We start from the raw sequence: 14,676 nt of genomic DNA, 5'->3' as shown, positions 1-14,676 counted from the left end.
ACATCCACTCCAATGTCCTCAATTATCATTCATCCTCCAGTGGCCCCCAAATCTGTATCTATAGCCTAGTCTTCTCTGAGCGCCAGATCAATACATTCAAGTGACAATAGGGTGTATCCATCTGGATGTCACACAGTTACCTCAAACTCAATTTATTTTAAATGGATTAGGCTTCCCCTCCCAAATCCTTTTCTCCTGCCTAATAATAGAGCAAGAAAAAAGTTAGTTCCCTTTACCCTCATCCCATCCTTAAAAATGATGTCAAATTAGCCCCCACGTGTTCATGATTCAGTAGGGTCACCATACCCAACAACTTTAAGCTAACCAGTCCTTGGTCCTTTTGTCGACTATAGGCAACATTAGAGTAAGTATATGGAAGCCTGAGGCTAAAACCAGATCATAACTGAACAGACATTTTACCCTTTCCTGGCCTCATGTATAAAGCAGGATAAGATCTCCAAACTGACTAGGAATATGTTGTGAGGGCGGGTGAGATCATGTCTGATGAAACACTTTGTGTCCTTAGAAATAAGAAAACCCTATTTCTTTGAGAAATTATTGTAACAGTTGCCTTGCAGGAATGACATCACTCTACACAGTGGTCACTTAATAAGTGCTAAACTTTATTGTTGTTATTATTTATTAAATGATGCTGACATGTGGAAGAATGCCCCCAGCGAAACAAAGGTCAACCAAAAAAGCTATCAACCTTGAATTCCAGGGAATTAAGCGTGCTCACTTTTCTTAATTAACTGCTATGTGCCAGAACATTCTAAGTATTTCCCATGTATTACTTCATTTAATCCTCACAACGAGCCCCATCTTCAGCACTCATCTATTATTTCAGAGAGAAAACTTCAACCCATCTCATGTTTAATCTAAATATTTTTTCCACTCAGTACATGCTCCAATCACCTGCTCCATTCCCAACACTTCTTTTTCAAAAATTTTTGAAAAAATCAGTATTTGTTTTAGATAAATAAGAACACATAGATGAATAAAAAGTAAAAAGGTAAAGATTACTCTATCCTTCCACCCAAAGATAACCACTGTTACTATTTGGGTGTCTGTAATTCCAGAGTTTTTAGTGTCTACTTAAACGTCTTATATTCTCAAAAAAGTGGAATCATACTATGAATACTGCTATCTAACTTACCTTTCTCACTTAACAATGCATGATGAATATCGTTCCCTGGCAATATGGATTGCAAGTGACATATTTATCTTATACCGTGTGAATATTCTTTAATTTATTTAACCAATCCAGTGTGCTAAATTGTTTAAGTTGGTTCCAGTTTTTACTATTTTGCACATTGCTGGGATGAACAGCCTTGTACATACAGTTTTTGGCCAATGAATCAATTATTTCTTTGGGACAAAGGGTTTACATATTTTAAGGCTTATGATATGTATTACAAAATGGCCCTCCACAAACCTTGAGCCAGTGTAAGCTCATTCCTACCACCAGGGTTTGAAAGGATCCATTTTGCCACACCCTCAAGCACACTGCACAGTGGGTGAGAGAGGAACTTTTATATGAATTCCAATTATTCTTTCTAGTCAAAATTATTTACTGGCTCTCAGTGTTCAGTGGGATAATATTCAAACAGTTCTCCACAAACTGGCTTCAGCCAGTTTTCCAAATTTATTTACTTCCCATCCTTACACTCTCCACTCTAAGCAGACTAGTCTCCCCCTTACTGTCATAGGAAGACTTCCTACCTCCATGCCTTTCTCACACCAGTCCCCCGTCACTCCCATCATACGGAATGCCCTAACTACCTATCCCATAGAGGACTCATTTTAAATGGCCACTTCCTCCATAAATCTGTAGCTGACTATTGTATCCCACAGAAACCTTTGCTTCCTCTGTGCTCTGAACGCACATATTTGACGATGAATATATGCTTGAGATATTGTTATCTTTTTGTTTGTATGTTTCTTATCTCTCCAACTAGATTATAAACCAAAAGACAAGGATGGTTTCTTTTTCTTCTTTCTTTTTTTTCCAGCATTAGCACACAACTTTATTGATGATATACAAATTAAGTCAATGCCCATGACAGGAGAGAGCTTATTTATGACGAATTGGTTCACTGTCACTTGTGCAGAAGAAATAGTAAAAATATTTCAATCTAGGCAGTGAGATAAAAAGCAACAAACTTGTTTTCAGAACAGGTAGTGATATTCATTCATCCAGCTTAGACCTGAAGACCAACTCAGATAAATATCAGCGTTGATGATACAATATGATATTCATTACTCAAAATTGGCAGCTGAAAGGATTCCTTTACCATATAAACAAGGTGGAGAAAAGGAGTAGTTTACAATGTGTGTTGCTTCTAAACTACAAAATCAAGAAGTTATTCCTGGCTCTTTGGGAACATATGCTCAGCCAGTTTGGCCATGAATTTTCCAACTTTTACTTTCACCAAAAAATCATGATGGCTTTCTATCCCCAGAATCTTATCAGCACACACTTGAAATTCTTTTAAAAAGAAAAAAAGTGAAACTTCGCTGAATTGATTCTGAGTAGGTTCATTTTCCTCCCATTTAAAATTGTCATTTATGTTCTCAAATATGACCAGAAGTTTAAGAATCACCTCTTTGTTCTCCTTCTTATTAAAGAGGGAACCCAGTGAAGATGGTACTTGGGCCCTGAGCAGTTCTCTAGTCATGGCTGGATTTTCAGCCAAATTCAAAAGGAGTTTCAAAACCTGAAATTTGGTTTCTTCATTTCCTGCTGAAAATAAACGAAAAAAGTCTGAAATGGAATTAGCAAGCATGTGCTGATACTCATTAGTAACAGTCATGTTCGTAAGCAATCTTAGTCCCGCCAGCTGCACAGATGAGTTCAAGCGAGAAGTGATTGTGTCATCACACACTTGATTCATGTATATCTTAAGCCTGCGCTGATTTTCAGCATTCACACTCAAGTTATTTAGGACAATTAAAGCCTTTTCCTTAACTATGGGATCCCGAGTATTGAGAATCTTTGCAACAATCGGGAGACCACCCAGATCACGAATAATATCTCTGTTAAATGCGTAAGCAGCATTGTTACCCAGGGCAATTAAAGCTGCTTCGAGAATATAAGGCTTTTCAGACATCTCAACCAAGCAAAGAACTTTTTGCAACTCTTGAGGGGACAAAATAGTATCATCTGAATTGGGGGAAGCCCTTTTCTGCACGGCCCGACGAGCCCGGGTAGCCCTGGCCCTTGCCCTGGCCCTAGCTCTGGTCCCAGCCTCAGTCCCAATCCGGGCCCAAGGTGGGTACCATACTATACCTTTGTTCTCACTGTTGTCATCATCATCATCAGACCAGTCATTGTACCTGGCCCCAGGACAGTCCCCAACATCATCCATGTCGCCAGACCCGCCCTCAGCCATTTTCTCCTTGTTCTGTTTTCTTCCCCTGGTCAGTCTATAAATGCAATAGCAGGCGCCAGCCCCAATCACCAGTCCTGCGGTCACCCAGCCTACTTTCCTGGCGTAGCCCATGCAATCGTCCCTGACGATATCAGGGACCAAGGAACACAGTAGTCACAGGCTGGGGGAGGAGGGCTATGGGCCTGGCCTGGGTGCAGGCCTTCGGAGGATGATTGTCTTCAGCCTCTTCAAGGCCACAACAGCTGATTCTGGAGGCGGACCTTAGGGGGTGGAGGAAGGAAAAGGGGTTTGAGTTTCTCTTCTCCTTGTGTTGTCCCATGCAGAGAGTTGCACAGAGGGATAAGTAAATGAGTTCTTGGCAGGAAATGTAGATTGTTAACAAATTCTTTCCTCATTTCACTCTCCCCCTACCCTCCGCAGTCCACCCCCTCCCCAAGCCTAGATAAAGGCAACGGAGCCCATAGTCCGCTGGGCCCTCAGCCACCCCAACCTCGGGTGTTCCCAGGGAGTGGCACCTTGCACTAACCTCCTTCAGACAGGCAGTTTGCCCCTTCTTCCCTCCCCTGGAGGTGTGCCACGCCCAACAACCCTTGCAATCTGCAGAGAGACCAAAGCCAGTGAGAACTGAAGCCTTGATGGATTGACTGTTCATTCCTTGCTTTCCTGATTCACCTATCTAGGTTGTCAGATTTAAAAAAACAAAACAAAACAAAACCTCTCTATGCCATCCAAAACATGCATGTGCCTGCCCCTTCCCTAGCCTGAAATGGGAGGGATGTTAGGGAAATAAGGTAGGATTGGGTGAGCCTGTCCAACCGCGGGCGATTTCCAACCCCTCCCCCATTCCAAGCAGCCCCCACGCCCACACCGACCTCTACTGATCTGAGGAAACTTCCTCCCTCTTTTCAAGTGGTGCCACCTGCTACAGCAGACCTGCAGGATGACAGATCGAAAACATGGGGACTAAATGCTGTTGAGAGAAGAGGATTATGAACAAACTATCTGATAGGTTTCCCTTCTGTCATTCTCCCCCACCCCACCCCCCGCGACACACGCGCGCGCGCTCGCACACACACGCGCACACACACACACACACACACACACACACATCGCACGCCATTTCGCCACAGTCCCGGGAGTGCAAGAAACACACTCAGACTCAAACCCAACCTAGATTATTGCCATCTCTGGTTTCTCCCCACCCCCACCACCGCCCCGGTTAGGGTCCCCATTTGGTCTTACCCTCAAATCGACCTTCACCGATCGGGGTTAATTTCCTTCCTCTTCTCTAGCCTGGCGTAGTGCCGCAACCTACGGAAAGACTGGCAACCCGGGAGAGGCTCGGACCCACAAAACACAGAGCCATGGTCAGGAAGACACAGTCACAGAAAAACTGGAAACAGCCGCTACCGAGTGCTTGGTGGACGGACCGGTCCCCAGAACAGAAAACTCTTTCCTAATTCGGAGGCCTGGTTGTCAAAGGTTTCCCACCCCTATAACCCTTCTCGGGGTTCTGCTGACACATCACGTTGCACCCCCGCCTCCCCATGTCCAGCCTTTCCCCGCCGGCACTGTCCTGGAGTACTGGGGGCAAACACCCAGGCCGCAGCTCCCTTTCCAGATTATGGCCTCGGTTCCACCAGATTCCCACCTCCCAATCTCTGAGCTCCTCCCCAAACACCCCGCTGCTCACCATTTCGCAGCAACGAAATGGGCTGCGGGCGGGACAGATGTCTTGGAAAGCCGGCGGCGAGTGGGAGAGACGATGGAGGCGCCCCAGGACTCGCGACGGTCTCCGCCCTGCGCCCTCGGCCACCCCCACCTTCTGGAATCTCCCAGGCACTGACCTGCAGGGATCCGGGACAATTTCCTTCTCCTCCTCCTTCTTGCCTCTGCTGCAGACCCGCTCGCCCTCAGGGCAATGGGGAGCTGGTACTCAGACGGGAACAACGACCAGAACAAGAAGGACTTCTGCACACGTCAGCTCTTGGTCACGTGAGAGCTACGTCATCCACCAACTCGGGTCCCCAATTTCCCCTCCCACCAGCAGTGCGGCAGAAGAGGGCCCGCCCCCCTCCATTCCCTCCCCCATATCAGGCCTTGTTACTCTTTCTTCTTTGCTAATCCCATCTCCCTGTAGTTGTGTTTGCCTTCCTCTGATTACCAGAAAGGGACAGCATCTTCCCCTGGGGTTACTGGCCACTTGTACTTTTTGAAAAATTGCCTCTTCCTTCCCTAGGCTCCTGGGGCAGCAACCTCTCCTTCCACCTCCCCACCTTCCAGCTACAAATGTCTACCGTTTCCTCTGAAATCTAGTCCCAGATCTGAAAAGAAAAAGCCATCAGAAAAGGAGACCTGGAGTGAGTGTGGTTTTTTCTTTCTTAATGCTTTTTTGTTCTTTCAGTTCTGCCCTCTCCCACCCCCAGCCTACATTCTTTTTATGAGAAAAGAATTGCTGTAAAGCTATTTTCATTTGAGAAAGAAAAAAAGAGTGGGAGTTGGAGAGTGATGTTGGGTGATGGCCTCCAAAAGTCCCACATTTTCTCACTTGCAGGGAGTGTTACACACTTCACTCAAAGCAATCTTAATGTCTTCTGGGGCCTAGCACATAACACAATCCTGAATGAGCTCATCAGTGTGTCTGAGGATACATAAATCTTCTGACTAGGCCAGTCTTCTAAACAGTAGACTTTTACTCCCATCAGTTAGCAGGGAAGAGGCATGGAGACCTCAGAAGCCACTGACACAGAAAAGGTTGAGTAGAAATCACAACTATGTTGTGGATGTCTGTCGGATAGAGGGGCACGCACACTGACAAAGTGAGTGGCAGACAAAGAACATTACAAAATACACAAATAGTATCATCTTTAAATGAAATAGGTGTTAGAGGAACACTGAGACCAAGACAAAATTTGCTGAACTCGGAATCTAGCAATTAGTGTGAAACCTTTTCACTGACTGCTTTGATGAACTCAATGATTCATCTGTCAGCAATGAGAAAACTATTTAAGAGTGGGAGAAATAATAAAATAATGTCAGAACACGGGGTCTACAGTGGGATATGCCCTAATGTTTAAGATATAAGTTTATTATCTGAGTATAAATTTTAAGATCCACAGACCATATGGGAGTAAATCAAGAGTCTGGGAAGTTGGGGAACAGGCAAAACTCCAGGGAAATTCATATCGATGTAACTTCTGGAAGACAGTACTAGGATATGACTAAAATTTATTTTTTTCTTCCAGTTTTATGAGATATAATTGATATACAACACTGTGTACGTTTAAGGTGAACAGGATATGACTGAAATTTAGTAAGCAGAAACCAAATCAACTATATGATTCTGTATTTGGAGAAAGATCATGTGCAACAAGGGGGCTTATTTAAGCACAGGAATATATGAAAAGGAGAGTCAGAGGAAAGTGTTGATAGTTCCCACCCAAGCACTGTCTGGAGGAGAGGGAGTCTTGGCGAAGATGAATGGAAAAAAGAGCTTTCTTTGGCAGAGCCATCCCCGTGATGCATAAGTGTACTTCAAGTTTCTTAGCTGAGAGACTCTTCTTAACATGCACCAATGCCCTTGCTCTGACTTCAGGCTCACCACACAACCTTCTGAGGTTGTGGCTTCCCAAGGAGTAGCTTGTCAACAGGGAGAGAATGAGCTGGTAAAACTGACAGAAACCTCTAGTACCCCTGAAGTTTGTATTTCTCAGGATAAATTTTTCAGTTGTCATTCCTTTGTGAGACTTAGCTTCCCTTGTGGCCTTCTTACATGGAGAGAATGCAAAGATCCATGGGTTTGGGCATTCAGATATAGATTTATGTATGTCTCTATGAATGGGAGTCTTTCCTTGACAGAGGCATCTGCTCTCATCGTACAGACAAAATCAGGTATTGATCATGAAGGGATGAGAACAAGACTGAACTGTAGATGCAACCTTGTCTACAATCTTGTCAGGGAAGCCAAGTAGCTTTAGCTTAGAAGACAGCCTTGTGCGTCACCATTTCAGAATTGTACCTCTATAACGTTCACTTAATGTGAAAGTGAAAACTAAAGCATGCTGTGGCAAATAGGCCCCCAGCACCTCAGTCACAGCTGAACAAAGGATTCATATCCAAAGTACTTAAAGGTCTCCTGCAAATCAACAATAACATCTGAAACAGTTTACATTTCTCTCTGGGAAAAGAAAGGAAGTGCATTTTACATTTTACATGCCCTGTCATTTTCCCCAGCAAAAGGGTGGGCATTGTGCCCAAAACAGACCAACTCAATACTCTCTTACTGAAATTTAAACCTTAAGCAGAGATAGAAAACCAAAAATCAGTGGAAGTATGGCATCCTGAAAAGACCATATATCAATTCCTTCTACCTAGACACCTCAGAGCTGATGCTGGTCTTCAACATTCGTTTAAGTTAAACAGGTTTGCTTTCTGTTGCTTGCAATTAAACAAAATTAACTAATACACAACACAAAAACAAATAACACAATACAAAAAGTAATACAGCTTTTTAAGATAACAATCTTCTATAATTTATTTTTTTCACCCTCCAAAATTCCATTAGTGTTACCATCTGCTGATCCTTTTCTGCTTTTGGATACTTTATAAATCACACATCACATGTGACCATATACTGATTTAAGCCAAAAGGTTCTTTCTGGCAGTGGCTTCACATAGTCTTTTGAAGGCTCGTCTGAAGAACTGCTTAAGGATTTTCCATTTTTGCTGTTGAAATATTATGTCAGGCAAATAGCATGTCCTTAAATAAATATTTGTTGGTGGATTTATAACGGAGAGAAAAGTAGATTTTAAATGCTAGTCTCGGGCTTCCCTGGTGGCGCAGTGGTTAAGAATCCGCCTGCCAGTGCAGGGGATAAGGGTTCTAGCCCTGGTCTGGGAAGATCCCACATGCCGTGGAGCAACTAAGCCTGGGTGCCACAACTACTGAAGCCCCCGCGCCTAGAGCCCGTGTTCTGCAATAAGAGAAGCCACCGCAGTGAGAAGCCTGCGCACCGCAAGGAAGAGTGGCCCCCACTCGCCGCCAACTAGAGAAAGCCCGCGTGCAGCAATGAAGACCCAACGCAGCCAAAAATAAATAAATAAAATAATTTTTAAAAAAATGCTAGTCTCCAGGTTCCTTGGTAGGAATTGTGGGTCAAAATTACAAAGTAAGAGAACTGAAAGTGTTATCATTCCCATGGGGTTTAGGAAGTTTAAGAGAGGGAGTGGATCCAAACAGAAAAGTTCTGACAGCCTGGGAGAATGATGGTCAGGGGTTATACAGTGGAATAACTGAAAAATATACCAAAGGGGAGAGATATTTTTTACTAATGAGGAGCGGTAAGAGTGGAGCTTTTGTCCTTGAAGGCTGGCTGAGTTGTGAGAATGAGTTCTTACTGGAAAGCCACGTCAATGACACTGAAGCACCTGCCTCTTTTAAGCTTTACATACTCCTTAGTTCTTTCTAATGTATATATTCAAAATAAATAAAAGCCACTTATATAAGTTCTTAGCAGCCAAAGATTGAATGATAACAGTTGAATCTGCGAGTTCTGTTAGTAAGGTTTCATAAATAGAATTCACTTGCCTCGGAGAAGCAAATAAAGGGCAATGAAAAGAATGATGTAAGGAGATGATGGCAAAACAAATAAGGTAGGGGTTTAGAGAGATGAGCTGTAATACTGGTTTGTTTGGTCTATAAAAGTTTGAGGAAGACCAGAAAGCTGTGACATGTTCTTGACTTCTGAATTTTCACCAGCAAGGCACTCTGGGCTTCCTGGCTCACCTCCTGAAAGGGCCTCCCCCACACTGGGGCCCCTCACACAGGGAGCTTCCTGCTGGGGTGTCAGATTTCAGCGTTCTAAGAAAGAGGCTGCCTGAAGGGACTATATTTAGAGTATGACTCCCCACCGGGGACAGCTGAATGTCTGGGGACTAAGTTCTGCATACTTTGTCCCTGAGTTCTGGGATTATTCTGAGGGGCTTGTATGGGTGGTGCAGTAAAATTGTAACAGAAGGCAGGGAATGGAAAGGACTCTTTCCCCTGGCGACTGCTTGGGATCCTGTAAACCGTGCCTTTTGTGAGAGAAAAATGACGGATCTCAAGGGTTGTCGCAGTGATTTACAGTCACCCACAGACTCTAACTACTATTTCCACTGGAAAATGCTGGACACTAGCCGCTGCTAGGGGGACATACAGTGCACGAATGACAGATACCAGAGATATTTCTCCAGTGTAATGATGAAATGAAAATTCCATCTACCAAGTCTCATTTTCATCAATGGGATAGCAGGGAATCCTCTAATTTCTGGATGATTTATAGGTTACACCATGAAACTTCAGAATAGATTTAAATAAAGACATTTGAATGAAAAGCAAGCTCATCTGTGAAGTTACTAATTTGTAAGATTCATCTAAATTTGGGGTCTGCAGAAAGTCTGTCCTTTGAAGCCAGAATGAAAGCCATCCAGCAGTCCCCTCTGACGATCTCAATCGTGTGACGCCTAACACCAGGAGTTCAGCCAGGAAGAAGGGATAGTGGTTCACTTAACTAAACTGGTCACAATTAAAGCACTGACCACTTCACTATAGATTCATTTTATCCGTCAATTTATAAATCATATTGAAAGCACACTGGCTTTGTTTGTAATGATATGTTTTTAAATTTTAATATACTGCTTGAAAGCTGCTATTTCCTGTGCAGTCAGAAGAAAATATTTTCAGTGTGGTATAAATTAGCTTAAATCGATGAGGCCTCCTTATTAACTAGGAAATCTTGTTATATATACGTATATATATATATATATTTGTATTTTCTGATTACAAAATAGTGTAGCTTGAATCAATAAAAAAAGGAAGGGCCGACGAAAGCGAACATAAATATATTAAAAATACTAACAAAAATCTCACTGCTACTTGGGCTTTTCTTCCCCACCCCTCCGCTTAATTTTGGTGCAGAGACTGGTTGTGGGAAAGGGTAAAAATTAAGAAAGAGAGGACAGGAACTTCAGAGCCAAGGAAAGGATAAGACATTTCCCCAAAAAGAAGTATAAGTAATGATAGACCCAGGAAAAGATGCTGCCCCTTCCTGTAATTAGAGAAAGGCAAAGGCAAACACCAGAGAGCCACGGTCACTTCTGGTTTCTGGTATTGTTACAGAGGAAAAGAGTGACAGGGCCCAGTGTGATGGGGGGAGGTACGGGGCAGGCTGGCGCCTGCCGCACTGCTTGTGGGAGTGGAAATTGGGGGCCAGAGCTCACTGGTGACGTGGTCGTCACGTGACCAAGAGCTGCCTAGAGCAGAAGTACTGCTAGTCGCCTCCGTCTGGGTACCAGCCCCCTATCACACTGCAGGCGTGTGAGGGAAGAAGGAAAGTAGCCCCGGACCGTGCAGATCGGTATGAGCGTGGGCTCTGCTTGGAGGGAGATGGGATGGGAGAAGGCCAAGAGCGCCACGGATCCACGTTCGGGCCGATGGGGGCTGTGTCCCCTTCTCGCCTACTTTCTAAATACCGCCGCCCCCCCCCCATGCCCATTTTAGTAGAGAGAACTGGCAGACTTCGGGCGGCGGGTGAGGGGAGTGAATGGCTGGTACAGAGACTCCGAGGAAAGAAAGGTTCCACAATCAGGGCACTCGTGTCCCGAGTGCTGCTCCGTCCACCAAGCACTCCGCTCCCCTCGGTCCCCCGTCTGTCTGCAGGTTTGTAGATCTGTTGGCCAGTAGGTCGCTGGGGAAAGTCGCGGCGAGCGAAGGACCAAAGTGCCTTGGGACCGTGCAGGTCGGTGTGAAGGTGGGATGAGCCCTGGCCCCTGGGTGGGGGTGGCGGTGGGGATGGCGCAGAGGGGGTGCTGGGATCGGTGCGGGCCGGGTCCGAGTCGCCCCCTCCCGGCCCCTTCTTTCTCCACACCCCCTCCCATTTCAGAGCAGGGAAAGGGGTGTGGCGGCCTTTGCTGGGGAAATGGCGGACGCCAAGGGGGGTGGGGCGGGGAAGCCCGCGTTAGGAAAGTCAGGAGGGTGTGAGAAATATTTTAAACTCAAAGGCTGGAAATTCAGAAAAGCGGGTACTGGGACCTGTGTTCTCAGTACTGATCCATCCACTACACTTTCACTTCCCCAAAGGCGGCTGTCTTTCCATCTGTCCTTCTGCCAGACTGTCTGTCCGTCAATCACTGTGGAAGGCGCACTGACCACAGAAGACAAGAGAAGGAGAAGGAATTTACCTGACTTTGGTAGAGGTTGGTGGGAGAGACTGCCTCTGAGTCTTTGGGGGTGGGGGTGTGGTGGAGGAGACTACCTGAGGGTTAGCCTCTCCTGTCACCCTCCTGGCTGTCACAGCCCAGCCCCACCTCCTGCCCTTCTCTGTAGGCCCTGGAAGAGAAATGGTCGGTCCTGAGGGTAGACAGAGGATGACAGAAAAGAACAAAGAAATAGTTGCCAAATAATCCACCTCTCTCAACCAGAACTCAAACTCCACTCTGTCTGCCTGGTGAGGCACAAATCCAGGCACAGCCCAAAGTCCTAATGTTATTTTTCACCCGTAGATTCATCACAAGAGAGCCTCAGGAGCCTGGGATATAGACTGAAGACGTCTCCCCTCCACCATCATTCAGGTGGAGCCTTAAGAACACTCTTCATTCAGGTGGAGCAAGGCCCTCTCCTGTCCTGCCCCCAGGCTGGCACGGACCTGAGCATGGGCCGGGCTCGGGAAGTGGGTTGGATGGCAGCAGGACTGATGATTGGGGCAGGTGCCTGCTACTGCGTTTACAAACTAACCATAGGAAGAGATGACAGTGAGAAGTTGGAGGAGGAGGAGGAGGAATGGGATGATGAACAGGAGCTTGACGAGGAGGAGCCCGAGATTTGGTTTGATTTCACAACTATGGCTCGGCCTTGGAGTGAGGATGGGGATTGGAATGAACCTGGGGCCCCTGGTGGCACCGAGGACAGGCCTGCAGGTGGGGGCAAGGCCAACCGAACACATCCGGTAAAACAGCGCCCATTCCCTTATGAACGTAAAAATACTTGGAGTGCTCAAAGCTTTAAAAATTTCAGTTGTGTTCTTGGCCTCTCCAAGTGCCCTTTCATTCAGGGAAAAGTGTTGTTAGCTCAGCCCAGGGACACTGGTTTTTCATTTAGCCACGATATCAATAGTCATTTGGCCAGCCTCTCCATTGCTGGAAACACGATCCCTATTCCCGACCCTGCTGTTGAGGCTTTCTGTGCCCTGGATAACTTGAAAGCCAGTGTTGAAAATCAGGGCCAGATTAAGATGTACATCAACGAAGTGTGTCGGGAGACTGTGTCACTTTGCTGCAACTCATTTCTGCAGCAGGCCGGATTAAATTTGTTAATAATCATGACAGTTATTAATAACATGCTTGCCAAGTCCGTTTCAGACTTGAAGTTTCCTTTGATACCAGAGGGAAGTGAATGTGCTGAGGGGCACGTTGTGAAACCCTTGATGGGTTTGTCTGAAAAGCCAGTCTTGGCGGGGGAGTTGCTGGGAGCCCAGATGTTGCTCTCCTTCTTGTCCCTCTTTATCAGGAACGCAAACAGACAGCTTCTCCCAGAAATCCCGGCCTCTTAAATGGCCCCCTCCAACAGGATGGGACTGATCCACCCCGAACCAAAACCCGATCAGTGAACCACACACTTGTGTTCTCAATCAAAGACTCTGCAGTGGGTGCTATTGAAGATCCAGCCTTAGCCAGTAGCCATATCTCTGGGTGAAAGTTACACTTGCTAAATCCAGGACCACTCTCTTGTTGGCCAGGCAGGGGTTCCCACAGAGCTTTGAGTAACCTCTTGGTTTTGCAGTCTGCAGGCAGTGCGCATTGTAAATTGCTCCCTTGCGGCCTTCTTCCTGTGGTAAAGGGATCATTTCAGCTGTGTGGTGAAAGGACAACATTTTCTAGCCTGACAAGGGATGCCTTGCCTGTGGTGGTCTCCCTGTCTAAGCTGGACCGTCTTGTGGAGACCAGACCCATATGGGAGCTTGTGCCGAAAATGCATTGGTTGCTGCGTAGGTTGAATTCTTTTTCATTTACTCTCTTTTCTTCACGAGCCTATGGATGGTAAACCTGTTCAGCAAAAAATGTACACTCCCCTTCTATGAGTTGTACTGACTCAGCCTCGTCCACCAAGTCTGCATTTTTATGTATCACCAATAAAGCTGTGTGCTTTAGCTGGCAAAAACGAGAACATGGTACTTGTCTTTGAGTTTATAGTCTGCGTGAAGAGGAAGCCCAAAATACATGATCAGTGCTAACTAACTGGGGCGTTTGCTCCTGAAGAATGTCCGCCTAGCAGTGCCCACAGGAGGCAGTGGAAGAGATGGGCTGCAGGGTTCAGGATAAGCTTCCAGAAGGGGCTGGGGGCGGGGCTGGGGCAGGGGAATGGGGTGGAGGGTGGAATTAAGAAGGACTGCTGGGAGGACTAAAGGAGACAGCACCTGTGAAGCAGGCAGCACAGTGCCTGATGCAGAGGAATCCTTCCCTCGATGAAGTTGTCTTTCCTCGCCTGCTGGCCTCTTAGAGAGGAAGGTCAGTATCCTTGAGGTTTTGTCTACACATCCTTGGGGGCCACAGGGCAACCCATCCCTGCACAAGTTAGTGCACAGTTATAGCAGTAACAGTTGCTACTTGCTGAGTGCCTGCTTTGTGTTGTTCTCTCTCCTGAGAAGCAGCTGTGAAACCTACTTCCAGGCCCCCTCCCTTCCTTGGGATGCCAAGCTCAAATTCCTGGCCGAGTGAAAAGGCTTGGCTGTTGCTTCCTCTGGCCAAGGAAGGGCAGAACCTCCTTTCTGCCCTATCCCTGGTACTTCTGTGGGATCCAGGAAGGGGACAGTGGAGGCCTCCGTGAATCCCCGAAGGGGCGGGAGGGCAGATGCTGAGGGGCGTGGCATGGCCATGGCTGGTCCATCCATCAGGAGACATATTCATGCCCTCCATCCAAGCCCCTGGCACCCCTTGGAGGAAAGGAAGAACACAGCCCTGCACACTGAACCATTCCATGAATCTGGGCAACTCATTCCACCACCCCCTCCCAACATTTACAGACCCCTCCCAGCAAGCCTCAGCCCCTGCATCACCAAAGCCAGGTTCCCTGCGTGTTGTTGATGTGTCGTGAAATGGCCCTCTTCCTCAAGGCCCTGGCTAACAGAGGGGACAAGAAGCTTCCTTTGGGCGGTGCTGCTTCTGAGCTCGGTGCCCTCTCCTGGTCTCCCTGGGATGTGACTCTGGGCCACTGCTCCCTGGGCATCAGCTGTGTACAAGTGCTCTGCCT

The 14,676-nt window shown here is 46.5% G+C and overlaps 2 protein-coding genes across 8 annotated transcripts; one reads left to right on the top strand and one right to left on the bottom strand.

The window, feature by feature from the left end:
* Nucleotides 1–602: 602 nt before the first annotated feature.
* Nucleotides 603–5,486, bottom strand: LOC113616600 (armadillo repeat-containing X-linked protein 3). Of its 6 annotated transcripts, none has more exons than XM_027100017.1 (5): nucleotides 5,240–5,486; nucleotides 4,635–4,714; nucleotides 4,265–4,325; nucleotides 3,919–3,989; nucleotides 603–3,652 (listed from the first exon to the last, which is right to left on the bottom strand). In XM_027100017.1, exon 5 carries the CDS (start codon nucleotides 3,501–3,503, stop codon nucleotides 2,364–2,366), a length of 1,140 nt encoding a protein of 379 aa, XP_026955818.1. In that variant the 5' UTR covers nucleotides 3,504–3,652; nucleotides 3,919–3,989; nucleotides 4,265–4,325; nucleotides 4,635–4,714; nucleotides 5,240–5,486; the 3' UTR covers nucleotides 603–2,363. The 6 variants fall into 6 exon arrangements, with proteins under 6 accessions (XP_026955818.1, XP_026955815.1, XP_026955816.1 ...); XM_027100014.1 differs by having other exon boundaries at nucleotides 4,265–4,362; nucleotides 5,240–5,482; XM_027100015.1 differs by lacking the exon at nucleotides 5,240–5,486 and adding an exon at nucleotides 5,086–5,220 and having other exon boundaries at nucleotides 4,265–4,362.
* Nucleotides 5,487–10,665: 5,179 nt separating this feature from the next.
* On the top strand, nucleotides 10,666–13,593 carry LOC113616601 (protein ARMCX6-like). 2 transcript variants are annotated; one of them, XM_027100019.1, is made up of 4 exons: nucleotides 10,666–10,789; nucleotides 11,092–11,170; nucleotides 11,512–11,627; nucleotides 11,934–13,593. In XM_027100019.1, the coding sequence occupies exon 4, from the start codon at nucleotides 12,083–12,085 to the stop codon at nucleotides 12,977–12,979; it is 897 nt and encodes a 298-aa protein (XP_026955820.1). In that variant the 5' UTR covers nucleotides 10,666–10,789; nucleotides 11,092–11,170; nucleotides 11,512–11,627; nucleotides 11,934–12,082; the 3' UTR covers nucleotides 12,980–13,593. The 2 variants fall into 2 exon arrangements, with proteins under 2 accessions (XP_026955820.1, XP_026955821.1); XM_027100020.1 differs by having other exon boundaries at nucleotides 11,092–11,182.
* Nucleotides 13,594–14,676: the final 1,083 nt, after the last annotated feature.

This window comes from Aethalodelphis obliquidens, unplaced genomic scaffold (assembly GCF_003676395.1).
Source record: "Aethalodelphis obliquidens isolate GAN/ISIS:26980383/991018 unplaced genomic scaffold, ASM367639v1 scaffold237, whole genome shotgun sequence".
Classification (NCBI taxonomy): Eukaryota; Metazoa; Chordata; class Mammalia; order Artiodactyla; family Delphinidae; genus Aethalodelphis; species Aethalodelphis obliquidens.
Note: the sequence above shows the minus strand (reverse complement) of the source record. Positions and strands in the feature narration are given on the sequence as shown.